This window comes from Panthera pardus, unplaced genomic scaffold (assembly GCF_024362965.1).
Source record: "Panthera pardus isolate Hobbes unplaced genomic scaffold, ASM2436296v1 HiC_scaffold_10, whole genome shotgun sequence".
Taxonomy (NCBI): domain Eukaryota; kingdom Metazoa; phylum Chordata; class Mammalia; order Carnivora; family Felidae; genus Panthera; species Panthera pardus.
Window position 1 is genome coordinate 64,435,016 of NW_026526655.1, and position 14,042 is coordinate 64,449,057.

Sequence of the window (14,042 nt, forward strand, 5' to 3'; positions counted from 1 at the left end):
GGACAATCTTATTTCTTTCTCTTTTGGATTCAGGGAGGTACTGAACATCAACATCTTTTTCATGTGGTTGTTAATGATATTATTACAGTTTCATAAAGCACAATACCTACCGTACCTTAGGCCAAATGTTATTCAAAAAGAGCACATACAATTTGTAGCCCTTCTTCAAGCCTAAAGTATGACAGAGAGACACAAAAATAGCCAAGAAATAGATGGCTCCCACAAAGGTACCTTATAGCCGCAGTGGTAGGACAAGAGGGCCACAATCCCTGGTACCTCAGTGAGTGTGTTCTGTGTCCTCTGTGGTCAAGAAACAGAGCACTTGTGACTGAAGAGAAGGGATGAGGAGGTGGGCAGGGGTCTGCTCAAGGGAGAGAACACAGTCTGCATCAGAAACTAGGGGAATGGGTTCTATTGGGGAAAGCCAGGAAGGATTGGAGAGAAGTTGATGGCCAGTGAGTAGGCAGGGTTCAGAAGCCCCATATTTTGAAGAAATCTAAAGCACCTTAAAACACGAAGTTCAATAATGTCAGCACATACCTGAGAAGCTATAAAGTTAACCAGCCCTGTCCAACCCTTCCTTCTGAGCTCACATTCCAGGTAAGGAACATTTTTATTTTTGAAATCCAGGTGCACAGTCAGGAGAAGGGAGAAAACAGTGACACCCATCTTTTTAATGAGCATTGCTAGTGGAAGAGAAATTAGCATCACCTTGAATTTTATGTGATGTCAGTTAAATGAAAGTATTTTATAGCACTTTACAACAAATTAGAATCAACTAAATTGAAAATAAGCCTAGCAGGTGGGATAAGTAATCAGGTAAGTGGCCAGTTTTGCTATTTTTGCTTTGAGTTGAAGACAGAATTTGAATTTCTAATGTCCCCGAGGCATAGGGTTCACAATTGGGGAGCATGGCTTCTGGGATGATTGTTTAAGATGCTAGCATTTCAGCTTTGCCCTCTACTCTACAACTTGCTTAGCCATGTTCCTGGGAGATGGGCCCCAGCACATGGGCGTGCACGCCAGAGACAGGGCTGTGAATTAGTGGAGGACAGAGCGCTGTTTCTGGCAGAACACTACAGAGCAGACTGGAAATAGATGACCCAGAACAGGGTAGTAAATCATCCACATTAACTCAGGGCCTCTAATGAAACGACTGAAATTCATATGAAGACTTTATGGCCACTCATGAAATCAGCCCAAATCAGAGGGGCTATTAGAACACTTTTATGTTTTAAGAAAACGGTGGCTGTGCTCAGCTGCTGTAATTTGCAGTCAGAATGCCTTGACATCATAAATACTGGCTTTGGTGGACGGTGTTTCACAGCACAGCTTTTCACCCCATGAGGCAGTGTTTCTTGAGTGGATTACTAGATGATTGTAGCATCTGAAATACGTTCAGGAAACCGCTGAGGAGGCCAGAAGATGCTTGGCGCTGATACCTACATTGAGGTTGGTGGCCCAGGATATACCTGATGCTTGTGCAAGTTTGCATGTGGGGGCAAAAGAAAGAGGAGAAGATGTGAAAGGAGGGGAGTTCTTATAAATGAAACTTTGCAGTTCGCTCAGAGTGGACGTGTTAAGGGCAACAAACGATAAAATGATGCTTGTAATTATGGTTTATAAAGAGAAATAGCCATATTGAGTATATAATTTTCATTTTTTCTCTTCTGCAGCTGATGAGTTAAATAATCTGCAGAAAATCCATGTATCTATGTTGTTTTTAGTCCACCTTAGAGAAACATGAAATATGCAGATTTCTTTCTACTCTCCAGTTGGACTTTCTACTTGAAACACTTTTCTCAAAATATATGTTATCTTTTTTTTTAATCTTAAAATAGTTACATAACTTTTCAGGTACCTAATTACTGAGCAGCAGATAGCTTTCCACATGAAAAGTAAAAATGATAAACGGAACCTTCTTTAATTTCTTCCATAGTCATTTCTTTTTCTCTAACCAGCAGCCCTCACTTGATTTTCAACACTTTATACTTTATTTTTAAAAAATTTTTTTAATGTTTTTATTTATTTTTGAGACGGAGACAGAGCATGAATGGGGGAGGGGCAGAGAGAGAGGGAGACACAGAATCGGAAGCAGGCTCCAGGCTCTGAGCCATCAACCCAGAGCCCGACGCGGGGCTCGAACTCACGGACCGCGAGATCGTAACCCGAGCTGAAGTCGGACGCTTAACCGACTGAGCCACCCAGGCACCCCAACACTTTATACTTTAGATTTGGATATGGAAAGAGCAGAGTTTTAAATTTCCATCATCATTACCTTTTGATAATTCTGTACCCTAAACTGGAATGAGTACGCAGGAAAGGCTGACTTCTCTGCTAGAGTATCAAATATATGATGACACCATGGAAAATGGGACGGGTCTCTGATGAATCCTGCTAATACTGAAAACATATCTTCGCTATTGATCCCCACACTGACAGCCTCTAGTGCTTGACCCTGTTCAGCCAACTTGGGTGTTGTTCCAGGTGGCACTTCACAGGTTTGACAGATCATTGTGCTCTGAAAGCATTAACACATATGCCCGAGTCATAGAGGTTATCCACTGTATTTTGTTGCTTTGATAAAAATGGGTGCAGAGAATTGAGTGAATTTATCGGAGAAAGGTTCAAATGTACTGACCTAGGACTTTCAGAGAGGCACTTCTTTGTAATACCTCGCCTCTTTGTTTTGTGCTGCCCTCTGCTGGCTACTAAATATTGTAGTAATGAACCTTGAGAAAAACCAAGTGGTGGAAAAAAAAAAAAAAGAGTGGAAGCTGCTGTCACCTCTGCTTTCCATTAGAAAGTAATTTCCCATTTTATTTTGTGAAATGTGGGCTCAATGTGTAGTGATTAATTCAGATGCACTGAAGATATAAATTGGAGAAAATGCATGAGACTAATTTGGTTATTTATATGGACTTTGTAAATGTCTGTGAAAGAAATAATTCTGTAGCTTATTGCATGATTAGTCAGATTTTCTGAATCATCAATGTGAAAATCCAGTGTTATTGTAAATAATTTGGACATGTTTCTCCATGTTTGTATTTTTCAGTGGCTGCTAATTTACAGAAGATTGTAGATGATCCCAAAGCTTTAAAAACACTGACATTTAAGTTGGTAAGTTGAAAGTTCTGGTAAGAAGGTAAATATTTTGCCATGCTCTGCCAGCAAGGAACAGCAACAGTTTAATAACCTGCTCTGCAATGTTGTTGCTATTGTTGCTTTCTTTCGGGATCCATTTTTGCATCTGTCATTTGCCTGTTTAACATCTGGGAACATTTTCTGACCATGACCAGGAGTTTACTCTTCCATGAGTGTAGCTTGCTTCCCAGTACATCTTTAAGAGGGGTCACTGGAGAAATCTTGAAGCCTGTACTGTTCTGCTTCCAGTTTGTATGGCACCTTGACCATACAGACAAAATTAAACTTCATTCCAACCAACACTGTTAATAAAGCTTTCCCAGAGTGAAAGCCAAGTGGTTCTAACTTTTAAAAATTGAGGCTGATTGTTGTAGAAATGGTTTAGGTAATTGGAAGCGATTGTAGAACTACTCGCTGAAGGCTTGTGAACAAAGACCTAACATTTTAACTCCCCATTTCAAATCACAGCAATAGATTCTCGTAGAGAAGAGGTGTTCCAGCAGTTTTTCTGCTCTAGCAGACTTGAAATGTGAGAACTGGCGTGGCCATAAAGATATAGATCCTGAGCATTCTGGCATCATTCTAAAACCAAGAGACACGGTGACCATGGCCGGAAATAGAAGTCCAAACAGTCAAAAGTGACTATTTTCCTGAAAGTTTGAGCAAACAGTACATTAAGTGACTCATTTTAAAATTATGAATCTTATCAAGAGCCAGTCACAATGCCACAAGCAATTTAAGATATAAATGACTAACACTTTGCTGTGCACAATATGTATTGATGATCTGTCTTTTTTATTTCTTGTGAAAATTTAATGGAAAGTGTACACGGCCAAAGACATGAAAATGATCAGTTACAGTAAATGTTAGCCCTGTGCTAATGAATTTTCTGGGTCTTGCCTCTCGTCTGATTTCATATGGCTAGGCTGTGGGATGAAAGCAAAACACAAAGATTCTCACAGAAAGAATTTATCTGAAGAAATTTGTTTCGATAACAAAAAGAACGGTTTACTCAGACACAGAATGGTAAAATTAACAAATTGAAAAACCCGTCTTCTGGTTTACAACATTTCTGTCACCTCTATTATGATTCTAATCCGCCTACGTCTTTGTGAACATATTTCATTCATATGAGAATGTACTGATGGAAAAAATGGTACCCTGTGTCAGGATTTCAAGCCAATATTAATGTTTCTTTATTCATTTTTTATACCATAACAAAGAAGTTATAACACACCACCTCCAGAAGATCGGTCTCATTTTGAATATGCAAACAAAGATAAGAGATTAGAGCTTTTGTGCTGGCTTAGCCCCACACTAGCTAAACTTGCTTACCTATGAAACAGGAATAGCAACCCCCCACCCTTTGCCTATTACTGAAGGTCTGATAAGAACAGCCACTATAGGGGCGCCTGGGTGGCTCAGTCAGTTGAGCGTCCTACTTTAGGGCAGGTCATGATCTTGCGGGTTCGTGAGTTCAGGCCCCATATGGGGCTTGCTGCTGTCAGCCTGTCAGGGCAGAGCCCACTTTGGATCCTCTGCGCACACGCGCGCACACGCACACACACACACACACACACACACAGACCCCGCCCCTGTCCCTGCCCCTCCCCTGCTTTCACTCTCCCAAAAATAAATATTAAAAAAAACACACAAAAACACCTACTATACCTTGTAAAACTCCCCTCATCTCCTACTTGAATCAATTTATTGCTTCTCCAGATGCTCTCACATGATTCTGTCCTCTTCATCCCCGTTTCCAGCACCCTTGGGGGATCCTCTTATCTTCTGAAACAGATCTTCCTGCCTACAGTTTGGCAGCCTCTGGCTCCATTCACCACACTGTGGCTGTGGCCAGAGTGCTTCTACAGTGCACAGCGCTCCAAATACTTGAGTGGCTCTCCACTGCCCTCTTCTACAACTCAGACCCCTGACCAGACCTCCCTTTAAGGTTCCTGCCCTACCTTTCTGGGTCTGCCCTCACTCTCCCCACCTCTCTCCCCCTCATTCCCTATCTGCTCCTGGCTTCATCTGCTGGCCTCTTTGCATGTGCTTTCTCCTCTTACTTAGACATTCCTCCAACTTCTCCAGGCTGCTTCGTCGTCTCCCCACACCTCAGCATGTTCTAACTTTCTCCTGGCCTTTTGCTTTCTCCAGGAAGCCTTCTCTGACGTCCAGTCCTGGCTTAGATGATCTTCTGTTCCCCCCCATGAATTCATACCTCTTAAGAAGTCTAGAGGTTCCAGTGGCCAGAGGCTTCTGCCTTGGACCCACAATGCCTAGCACAGTGGCTGGCACACAGCAGAATAATACCAGCCTCATTTAGAAAAACTAGCCATCATTGGTTTTTCCTTGCCATTTGTTTTAATCCCTGTAAAATGATTAGGATGGGGACTTCTGCTTCATGCCCTGTTTGTAGAGTCCCTTAAAATTCCTTGGCCTTGCCTGCAAAAATCACAAGAATCCCTTTCTTATGCATCCACTGTTTGCTAGACAGGGCGTGAAGTGTTTTACATACTTCACCTCGGTTAATTTAGTCCTCACGATCCCACAAGATGGTGATATCATCAGGCTCATTTTCTGTTCTAGGAATCCGAGACTCTGTGCAGCGTCTTCACTTACCCAGGATCATACAGCTGCAGGCACTGCAAATTCAACTCTGGTCTCGCATCACAGCCCAGGCTCTTCAACAACAGTTGATTCTTAGAGACAGGACGCTGCAGCCTTGTGGTTTTATGGCTTTCTGTTTCTTTGTGGATTCCTCCTTTTGGATGACCATAAAGTCACAAGGCTGCGGGGGTCCTGCCTCTAAGAATGAACTTTTGTCGAAGAACCAGCTGTGTGATTCTGGGTAAGTGAACCCCATATTGACAGTGGTTGAGACGGATTCTCTTCTGTGCTTTAAGCAGATTGAGTAGCATTGGTCTGTCTGGCACAGGAGTCTTGTAAGAGAACCCAGACATGTCTTCCCTTCCCCTGATAGCTTGAGAATGTAGTAATGTGCTGTTCCCAGTAAATGGAAATTAATGGCTTTTTTCCCAAAAGGTAGCTAAAGATGTTAAATAAAGCCAGACTCAGGAGCGTCCTTCTATTTCTGTCACTTACCTCTCTATCCAGCCCTAGTTAAACCTGAGGGGGTCTCTTTGTTGTTACCACTTGCCAGCCAGTTTGAGAGCCACTTGATAGAGCTAATTTGAACTGCTTCTTGGCCTAATCTTCTGTGGAACACTAACATCCTGGCGAAACCACAGAGATTCAAACGCATTTGCCTTCGTTCATCCATTTGGCTATTTCCTTGAAGAATAAAAGATCAAAGGATTTCAGAAGCACTTTTCCTCAAAAACTACTGCTGCTCGTGGTCCTTTTATCTCTCAGCTGTTTATCATTTTTATCTCCAAGCTTTTTTTGCTTTCTAAAGGAGAGTGTCAGGAGCCTGAAAATCGTCTAAAGAACACGTTGTATCTTGCTACTGTGGTTCTTTACCTCACAGAACAGTGGTTTACTCAGGCGGTGGCGGGGGCATTTTAAAAAAATCACTGCTGCCTGTGTCCCACACCAGATATCTTTAATGTGATTACTTTTGGTGCAGCCTGGGTTTGGGGCATTTTGAAAGCATCCCCTGGTGATTCCAGTATTTAGCCACAGCTGAGAAACATGCTGTTTTGTGGATAGTTCAGTCTCTGATCTCTTTTCTCTCTACTCTCCCACCACTATTAGAATTATATGGCTCAAGTTTGAAAAGGTGTCTGTCCTTATATATCTGCTTACATAAGAAAAACAATGGCCCAGAGAGCAAAGATACTGGTTATATCAAGAAGAGCATTTACTTTTTTCCTTGCCCAGTGAGATCTTGTACTTCACTTATTATAAGTCAGATGAAGCTAGATTTCCATTGTTGGCATGACCAGAGGCAGGAAGATCAGAAACCTTTTTCATATGTAACACTTTTAACAAAGTGGTTCAAGCACAGAGGGCATTTCGGCTCAAGTGTAACATGCTTTCAGTTTAACATCTCAGTACTGCCTCTTTGTTGATTGTCGTAAGCCTTGCCTTGAGACAAGTCTCCATAAATGCCTTTTAAGGCATTTTTAAATTTGCTCCTTTGCAGTTTTATAAAGTAATTGAATCTTGCTGCTTTCGACGTGGAATTTTTGAAATTGCATTAATAAAAATACGAAAGATAATTTGCCCTTAAAGAATACAAATTGTGAGTATATGTAATTAACATCCAGTTGGTACACATTTACATGTGGGTAAGTGAACTCATTTAATAGCATGCATTTACGTACTGAAGTTTAATAACATGCATTACGTACAGTGATTTTCATAGGCATTTTGTCAATTAATGACTAACGGGCCTTAGTTTTCGAGGCTTTCAGCTCAGGTGTAGTTGGAGGCTGCATAACGGAAGGCAGCATTTCCTGAAGCACAGGTAAAGCAAAGACCAAAATGAGATTTAAAACTACTTAAGAGTATTAACTTTTTCTCCCTACTGAAAGGGGAGTAAGGTAAGAAAAATCTTTAGGGAACCTATCAGTTCAAGAAGATCCAGGTAGCCTCTCTGAGCCTCCTGCTCCAGTCTGAGACACTGGTTCTCCAGGTGTGGTCCCCAGACCAGCAGTGTCTGCTTCATCTGGAAACTTGATAAAAATGTAGCCTTCCAGGGCCACATCCCAGGCCTAATGAATCAAGAGTCTCTGGGGGGCGGGGCACAGGAATCGGTTTTAACAAGCTCTCCAGGTGATGCTAAGGTTTGAGAACCTCTGCTTTATAGGAAACATGGAGCCAACTCGGTGCTTCACACTTTGGGAAGCACTCAGGTAGAACAGTGGTTCCAACTCTACTGACCTTTTGCATCATCAAGGGAGCTCAAAATCCCAGTACCCAAGCCACACCCCAGACCAATTCATTCACGACCTCTGGGATGGCAGTGTAGATTTTCAAATTTCTAGTGGTTCCAAAGCGAACACAGGTTTGAGGTGGAATATACTAAATCCGTTGTTGGCATTTCAGCAGTCTTCACAGCATCTGCACCAGAAGTAGGTTCCATTTCAAGACCATTTTGCTCATCCATAAAAAGCAACTCCTCATCTGCTCAGATTTTATCCTGACCTTGTGGCAATTCAGTCCCATCTTCAGGCTCCACTTCTAATTCTAGTTCTCTTGCTGTTTCTACTACATCTGAAGTTACTTTCTCCACTGAAACTTTGAAGCCCTCAAAGTCATCCATGAGGACTGGGAACGGTTTCTTCCAAATTCCTGTGAATGTAGACATTTTGACCACTTCCTAAGAGTCACTCATGCCCTTAATGGCATTTAGAAAGGTGAAGTTTTCCAGAAGGTTTTCGATTTTCTTTGCCCAGATCCATCAGAGAAATCACTGTCTGTGGCAGCTATAGCCTTATGAGAAGTATTTCTTAAATAATAAGACTTGAAAGTTAAGGGGCATGTGGGTGGCTCAGTCAGGTGATTGTCTGACTTCAGCTCAGGTCAAAAGTTGAAATTACTCCTTGACCCATGGACTCTAGAATGGATATTGTGTTAGCAGGCATGAAAACCACATTAATCTCACAGTCCAGCTCCATCAGATCTCTTGGGTGACCAAGTACATTGTCAGTGAGCAGTAATATTGTGAAAGGAATCTTTTCTGAGCAGTTCTTAACAGTGGGCTTCAAATATTTCAATATACCGTTTTGTAAGCAAATGTGCTGTTGTTCCATTTATAGAGTACATATTCTATAAATAGCTCTAACATAATTCTTAAGGGCCCTAAGATTTTTGGAATGGTAAATGAGCATTGACTTCAATGTAAAATCACCACCTAGCATTAGCCCCTAAGAGGAGTCAGCCTGTCCTCTTTGAAGCTTTGAAGCCAGGTACTGACGTCTCCTCTCTAGCTGTGAAGTCCAAAGTGGCATTTTCTTCCAAAAGAAAACTGTTTTGGGGGCTCCTGGGTGGCTCAGTCAGTTAAGCATCTGACTTTGGCTTAGGTCATGATCTCACGGCTAGTGAGTTCGAGCCCCATGTCGGGCTCTGTGCTGACAGCTCAGAGCCTGGAGCCTGCTTCAGATTCTGTGTCTCCCTCTTTCTCTGCCCCTCCCCTGCTCATGCACGCTCTCTCTCTCTCTCAAAAACATGAAAAAAAATTTTTTTAAGCTGTTTTTGTCTACACAGAAAATCTGTTGTTTAGTGTAGCCACCTTCTTTAATTCTCTTAGCTGGATCTTCTGGATCACTTGCTGCTTCACCTCGTACTTTTATGTTATGGAGATAACTTCTTTCCTTAAACCTCATGAACCAACCTCTGCTAACTTCCAAATTTTCTTCTGCAACTTCCTCACTTCCCTCAGACTTAAAAGAATTGAAGAAAGTTAGGGCCTTGCTCTGGATTAGGCTTTGGCTTAAGGGAATGTGGTGGCTGATTTGATCTTGTATCCAGACCACCAAATCTTTCTTCATATCAGCAGTTAAGACGGCTGTTTTGCTTTCTTATCATTCGTGTGTTCACTGGAGTAGTGTATGTTCAATTTCCTTCAAGATCTTTTTTTGAACTTTGGCATTCACAGCTTGTGAGAGGCCTAGCTTTTGGCCTGTCTCTGCTTTTGACATGCCTTCCTCATTAAGCTGAATCATTTTTAGGTTTTAATTTAAAGTGAGAGATGTGTGATTCTTTCTTTCCCTTGAACATTTGGAGGCCATTGTAAGGTTATTAAGTGGCCTAATTTCAATACAGTTGTGTCTCAAGGAATCAGGAGGCCTGAGAAGAGGGAGAGAGGTGAGTGGAACAGTCAGAACACACACAACATTTATGGGTTAAGTTCGTGGGCCCCAAAACAACTGCAAAAGTAACCCCAGAGATCACTGATGTCATATCACTATAACAAATATAATGAAAAAGTTTTAAAAATTGTGAAAATTACCAAAATATTACACAGACACGAAGCGAACCAATGCTTTTGGGAAAATTACACCAATAGACTTACTTGGTATAGGATTGCCACAAACCTTCAGTTTGTGAAAAATGTGGTATCCACGAAAGGCAACAAAGTGAAGTGCAATAAAACAAGGTATGCTTATATACTGAAGGATAGTGGTTGTCTCCAGGAAAAGCTCTTGTGAGGTTGAGTTGTAAGCTGAACTAGCCATGTTTTCCCCCGTGGAACACTAATTTTATTTGGAAGAATAACTGACAAAATGTGGTTGTTCAGACTAAGGAATTGGCAGACATTTTTTCAACATGAACCAAGTAAGCCTGGCGCTTTAAGGAAAACAACTGGCCATATTTGTTCTCGATAATAAATTTCAGCTTTCGAGCAGAAAAATGACTTTGGAAAACTTGCATCTGCCCCTGTAACCTTGACAGCATCCCAGTACTTACTTTTTCTGATGAGATTAGTGATATGTGATAGTTTTGAACATGATTGGTTGGCATGGTGTATTGAGACATAGAGATTATAGAACAAACTGTGTCAGCAGTGGAAGATGTGCATAATTCAGTGATGCCGAAAAGTCATACCTGGGCAAAAGATCAATTCAAAACGCAAGATAGACTAATGGTTTTAATCTAACAGAATTAAATTTCAATACTATGGTTTCAGATTCTACGTCGCAACTAACTTTTAGGAAACTCCACTTGGAAAGTCTCAAAGTAGTAACAAACAATATCCACAATTATCAGAAAGACTTTTAAAATTCTATTTGTTCCCTTTTTCAACTACATATTTATATGAGGCTGGATTTTCTTATATATACTTCAAGGAAAACAACCTAAAACAATAGATTGAATGTAGAAGCAGATAGGGAAATCTCACCATCTTCCATTAAGCAAGACATTAAAGAGATTTGCAAAATATAAAGCAGTGCCACTCAGTTTGGGTAAACTGGTTATTTTTCATGATTTTATTTATGCTAGCATGTAGTGGGTTTATTATTAGATTTAATGAAGTAGTAAATGAATAATTCAGAAATTTCTCAGTTTTAATTTCTGAGACCTTCAGTATAATATAATCTACATAACCATGTTTGTTTTTAATTATTTTAATACTTAAAAATACTTTAAACATGACTTCAATAATGTTAAAAATTTTTCAGTTTTAATTTCTAAAATAGTCAATATAATAAATGTAACCTGCAAAAACATAAGCTTTTTAAGTTTTATTTTGATTCCAGTATAGTTATCATACAGTGTTACATTAGTTTCAAGGTGAACAATGTTATGATTCAACACTTCCCTACACCCAGTGTTCACCACAAGGGCCCTCCTTAATCCCCATTGCTTATTTCACCCATCCCCCCATCCACACTCCTCTGGTAGCCATCAGTTTGTTCTCTATGGTCAAGAGTTAAGCTTCTTGGTTTGTCTCTTTTTGTTTTCCCTTTGCTTATTTGTTTTGTTTCTTAACTTCCACGTATGAGTGAAATCATATGGCATTTGTCTTTCTGTGACTCCTTTTGCTTAGCGTTATATTGTCTAGCTCCATCCATGTCATTGCAAATAGCAAGATTTCATTCTTTTTAAGGCTGAATAATATTTTGTGTGTGTATGTATGTATGTATATGTATATATGTATACATATATATGAACATACTACATCTTCTTTATCCATTCATCGATCAGTGGATGCTTGACTGCTTCCATATCATGGCCACGGTGAATAATGCTGCTATAAGCATACAGGTGCACGTATCCTTCTGAATTGGTGTTTTTGTATTCTTTGAGTAAATACTCCATAGTGCAATTGCTGGATCATAGGGTAGTTCTAACTTTTTGAGGAACTCCCACATATTCTTTTCCATAGTGGCTGCACAAGTTTGCATTCCCACCAATAGTGAGTGTTCCTTTTCTCCACATCCTCGCCAACAGCTGTTGTTTCTTGTGTTGCTTTTAGCCATTCTGACAGTTATGAGGTCATATCTCATTGTAGTTTTGATTTGCAGTTCTCTGATGGTAATTGATGTGAATATCTTTTCATGGGTCTCTTGGCCATCTGTCTGATCTTCTTTGAAGAAATGTGTGTTTGTGTCTTCTGCCCATTTTATAATTGGATTATTTGTTTCTTACATGTTGAGTTTTATAAGTTTTAAAATATATTTTGGATACTAACTCTTTATTGGATATCATTTGTAAATATCTTCTCCCTTTCAGTAGGCTGCCTTTTAGTTTTGTTTCCTTTGCTGGTGTAGAAACTTTTTATTTTGATGAAGTCCCAAGAGTTTATTTTTGCTTTTGTTTCTCTTGCCCCAGACTTATTTAGTAAGAAGTTGCTATGGCCGGTGTCAATGAGGTTACTGCTTGTGTTCTCTACTAGGATTTTTATGGTTTCAGATCTCATATCTAGGTCTTTAATCCATTTTGAATTTTTGTATATGGGGTCAGAGAATGGTCCAATTTTCCCAACACCATTTGTTGAACAGACTGTCTTTAGCCCATTGGATACTCTTTTATGCTTTGTTAAAGATTAATTGACCATATAATTGTGGGTTTATTTCTGGGTTTTCTACTCTGTTCCATTGATCTATGTGTCTGTTTTTGTGCCAGTATCATACAGTTTTGATGACTACAGCTTTGCAGTCTAACTTGAAGTCCAGAATTATGATGCCTCCAGCTTTGCTTTTTCAAGATTGCTTTGGTTACTCAAGGTCTTTTGTAGTTCTATACAAATTCTAGGATTTTTGTTCTAGTTTTGTGGAGAATGCTGGTGGTATTTTGGTGTTAATTCCTTTGGGTAGAATAGACGTCTTAACAATATTTGTACTTCCAGTCCATGAGAATGGAATGTCTTTTCGTTTCTTTGTGTCTTCTTCAATTTCTTTCATCAGTATTTTATTCCTAGGTATCTTAGTATTTTTGGAGCAATTGTAAATGGGATTGTTTTCTTAATTTCTCTTTCTGCTGCTTCATTATTGGTATATAGAAATACCACAGATTTCTGTACATTGATTTTGCATCCTGTGACATTACTGAATTTGTTGATCACTTCTGGTAGTTTTTTGGTGGGGTCTTTTGGGTTTTCTATATATAGTGTCATGTCATCTGTAAATATGAATGTTTCACTTCTTCCTTACTGATTTGGATGCCTTTTATTTATTTTTGTTGTCTGATTGCTGTGGCTAGGACTTTCAGTATTATGTTGAATAACAGTGGGGAGCGTGGACATCCTTGTCTTGTTCCTAACCTTAGAGAAAAAGCTGTTTTTCCCCATTAAGGATGTTAACTGTTTTTCATAGATGGCCTTTATTATATTGAGGTATGTTCCCTCTGAACCTACTCTGTTGAAGACTTTTATCATGAATGAAGGTTGTACTTTGTCAGGTGTTTTTTGTGTCCATTGAAATGATACGGTTTTTTTTTCCTTTCTCTTAATGTTGTATCACATTGATTGATTTGTGAATATTGAACCAGCCTTGCATCCCAGGAATAAATCCCACTTGATGGTGACGAATGATTTAAAACAAAACAAAACAAAACAAAAGCACAAGATTTTGAAGTCCTTGATAATTTTTAAGAGTATAAAGAGTACCTGAGACCAAGAAGTTTGAGAACTGCTGCTTTAAGGGTCTCTGGTCCCTTTGCTATAGATTCCAGAATCTTTTGCATATTGCCCTCAGTGTTTTGCAGGCCACAGTGAGAGAGGCAAGGACTCAGCCTTGGTTAAGAGAGAGTCGGCAGGGTAGTGGGAGAAGAAGAGCCGAGTGCCTGACTCAAAGCCAGGCAACCTGGTCTGTGCCTCTTTGCCAGGAAACCGAATGTTCCAGTGTCGCTGGGGGAGGGAGGCGCTGGGACTGAGGGTGACAGGTGGACTCCCTGTGTGATGTACCCACAATAACCACTGGTTTGATCACCCACTTGCATTGTAAATTCTCACTTCCACTACTCTTCACAAGAGGGACTTAAGATTT

At 40.2% G+C, this 14,042-nt stretch overlaps 1 protein-coding gene across 2 annotated transcripts in view; it reads left to right on the forward strand.

Annotated features, from left to right (window-relative positions):
* Window positions 1-14,042, forward strand: part of STK39 (serine/threonine kinase 39) — a 310,507-nt gene that overhangs the window by 291,699 nt on the left and 4,766 nt on the right. For both annotated transcript variants that reach the window (XM_019458489.2, XM_019458511.2), the window contains exon 17: window positions 3,056-3,120. In XM_019458489.2, the coding sequence (XP_019314034.1) occupies window positions 3,056-3,120 (65 nt within the window). The remainder of the gene's footprint in view (window positions 1-3,055; window positions 3,121-14,042) is intronic.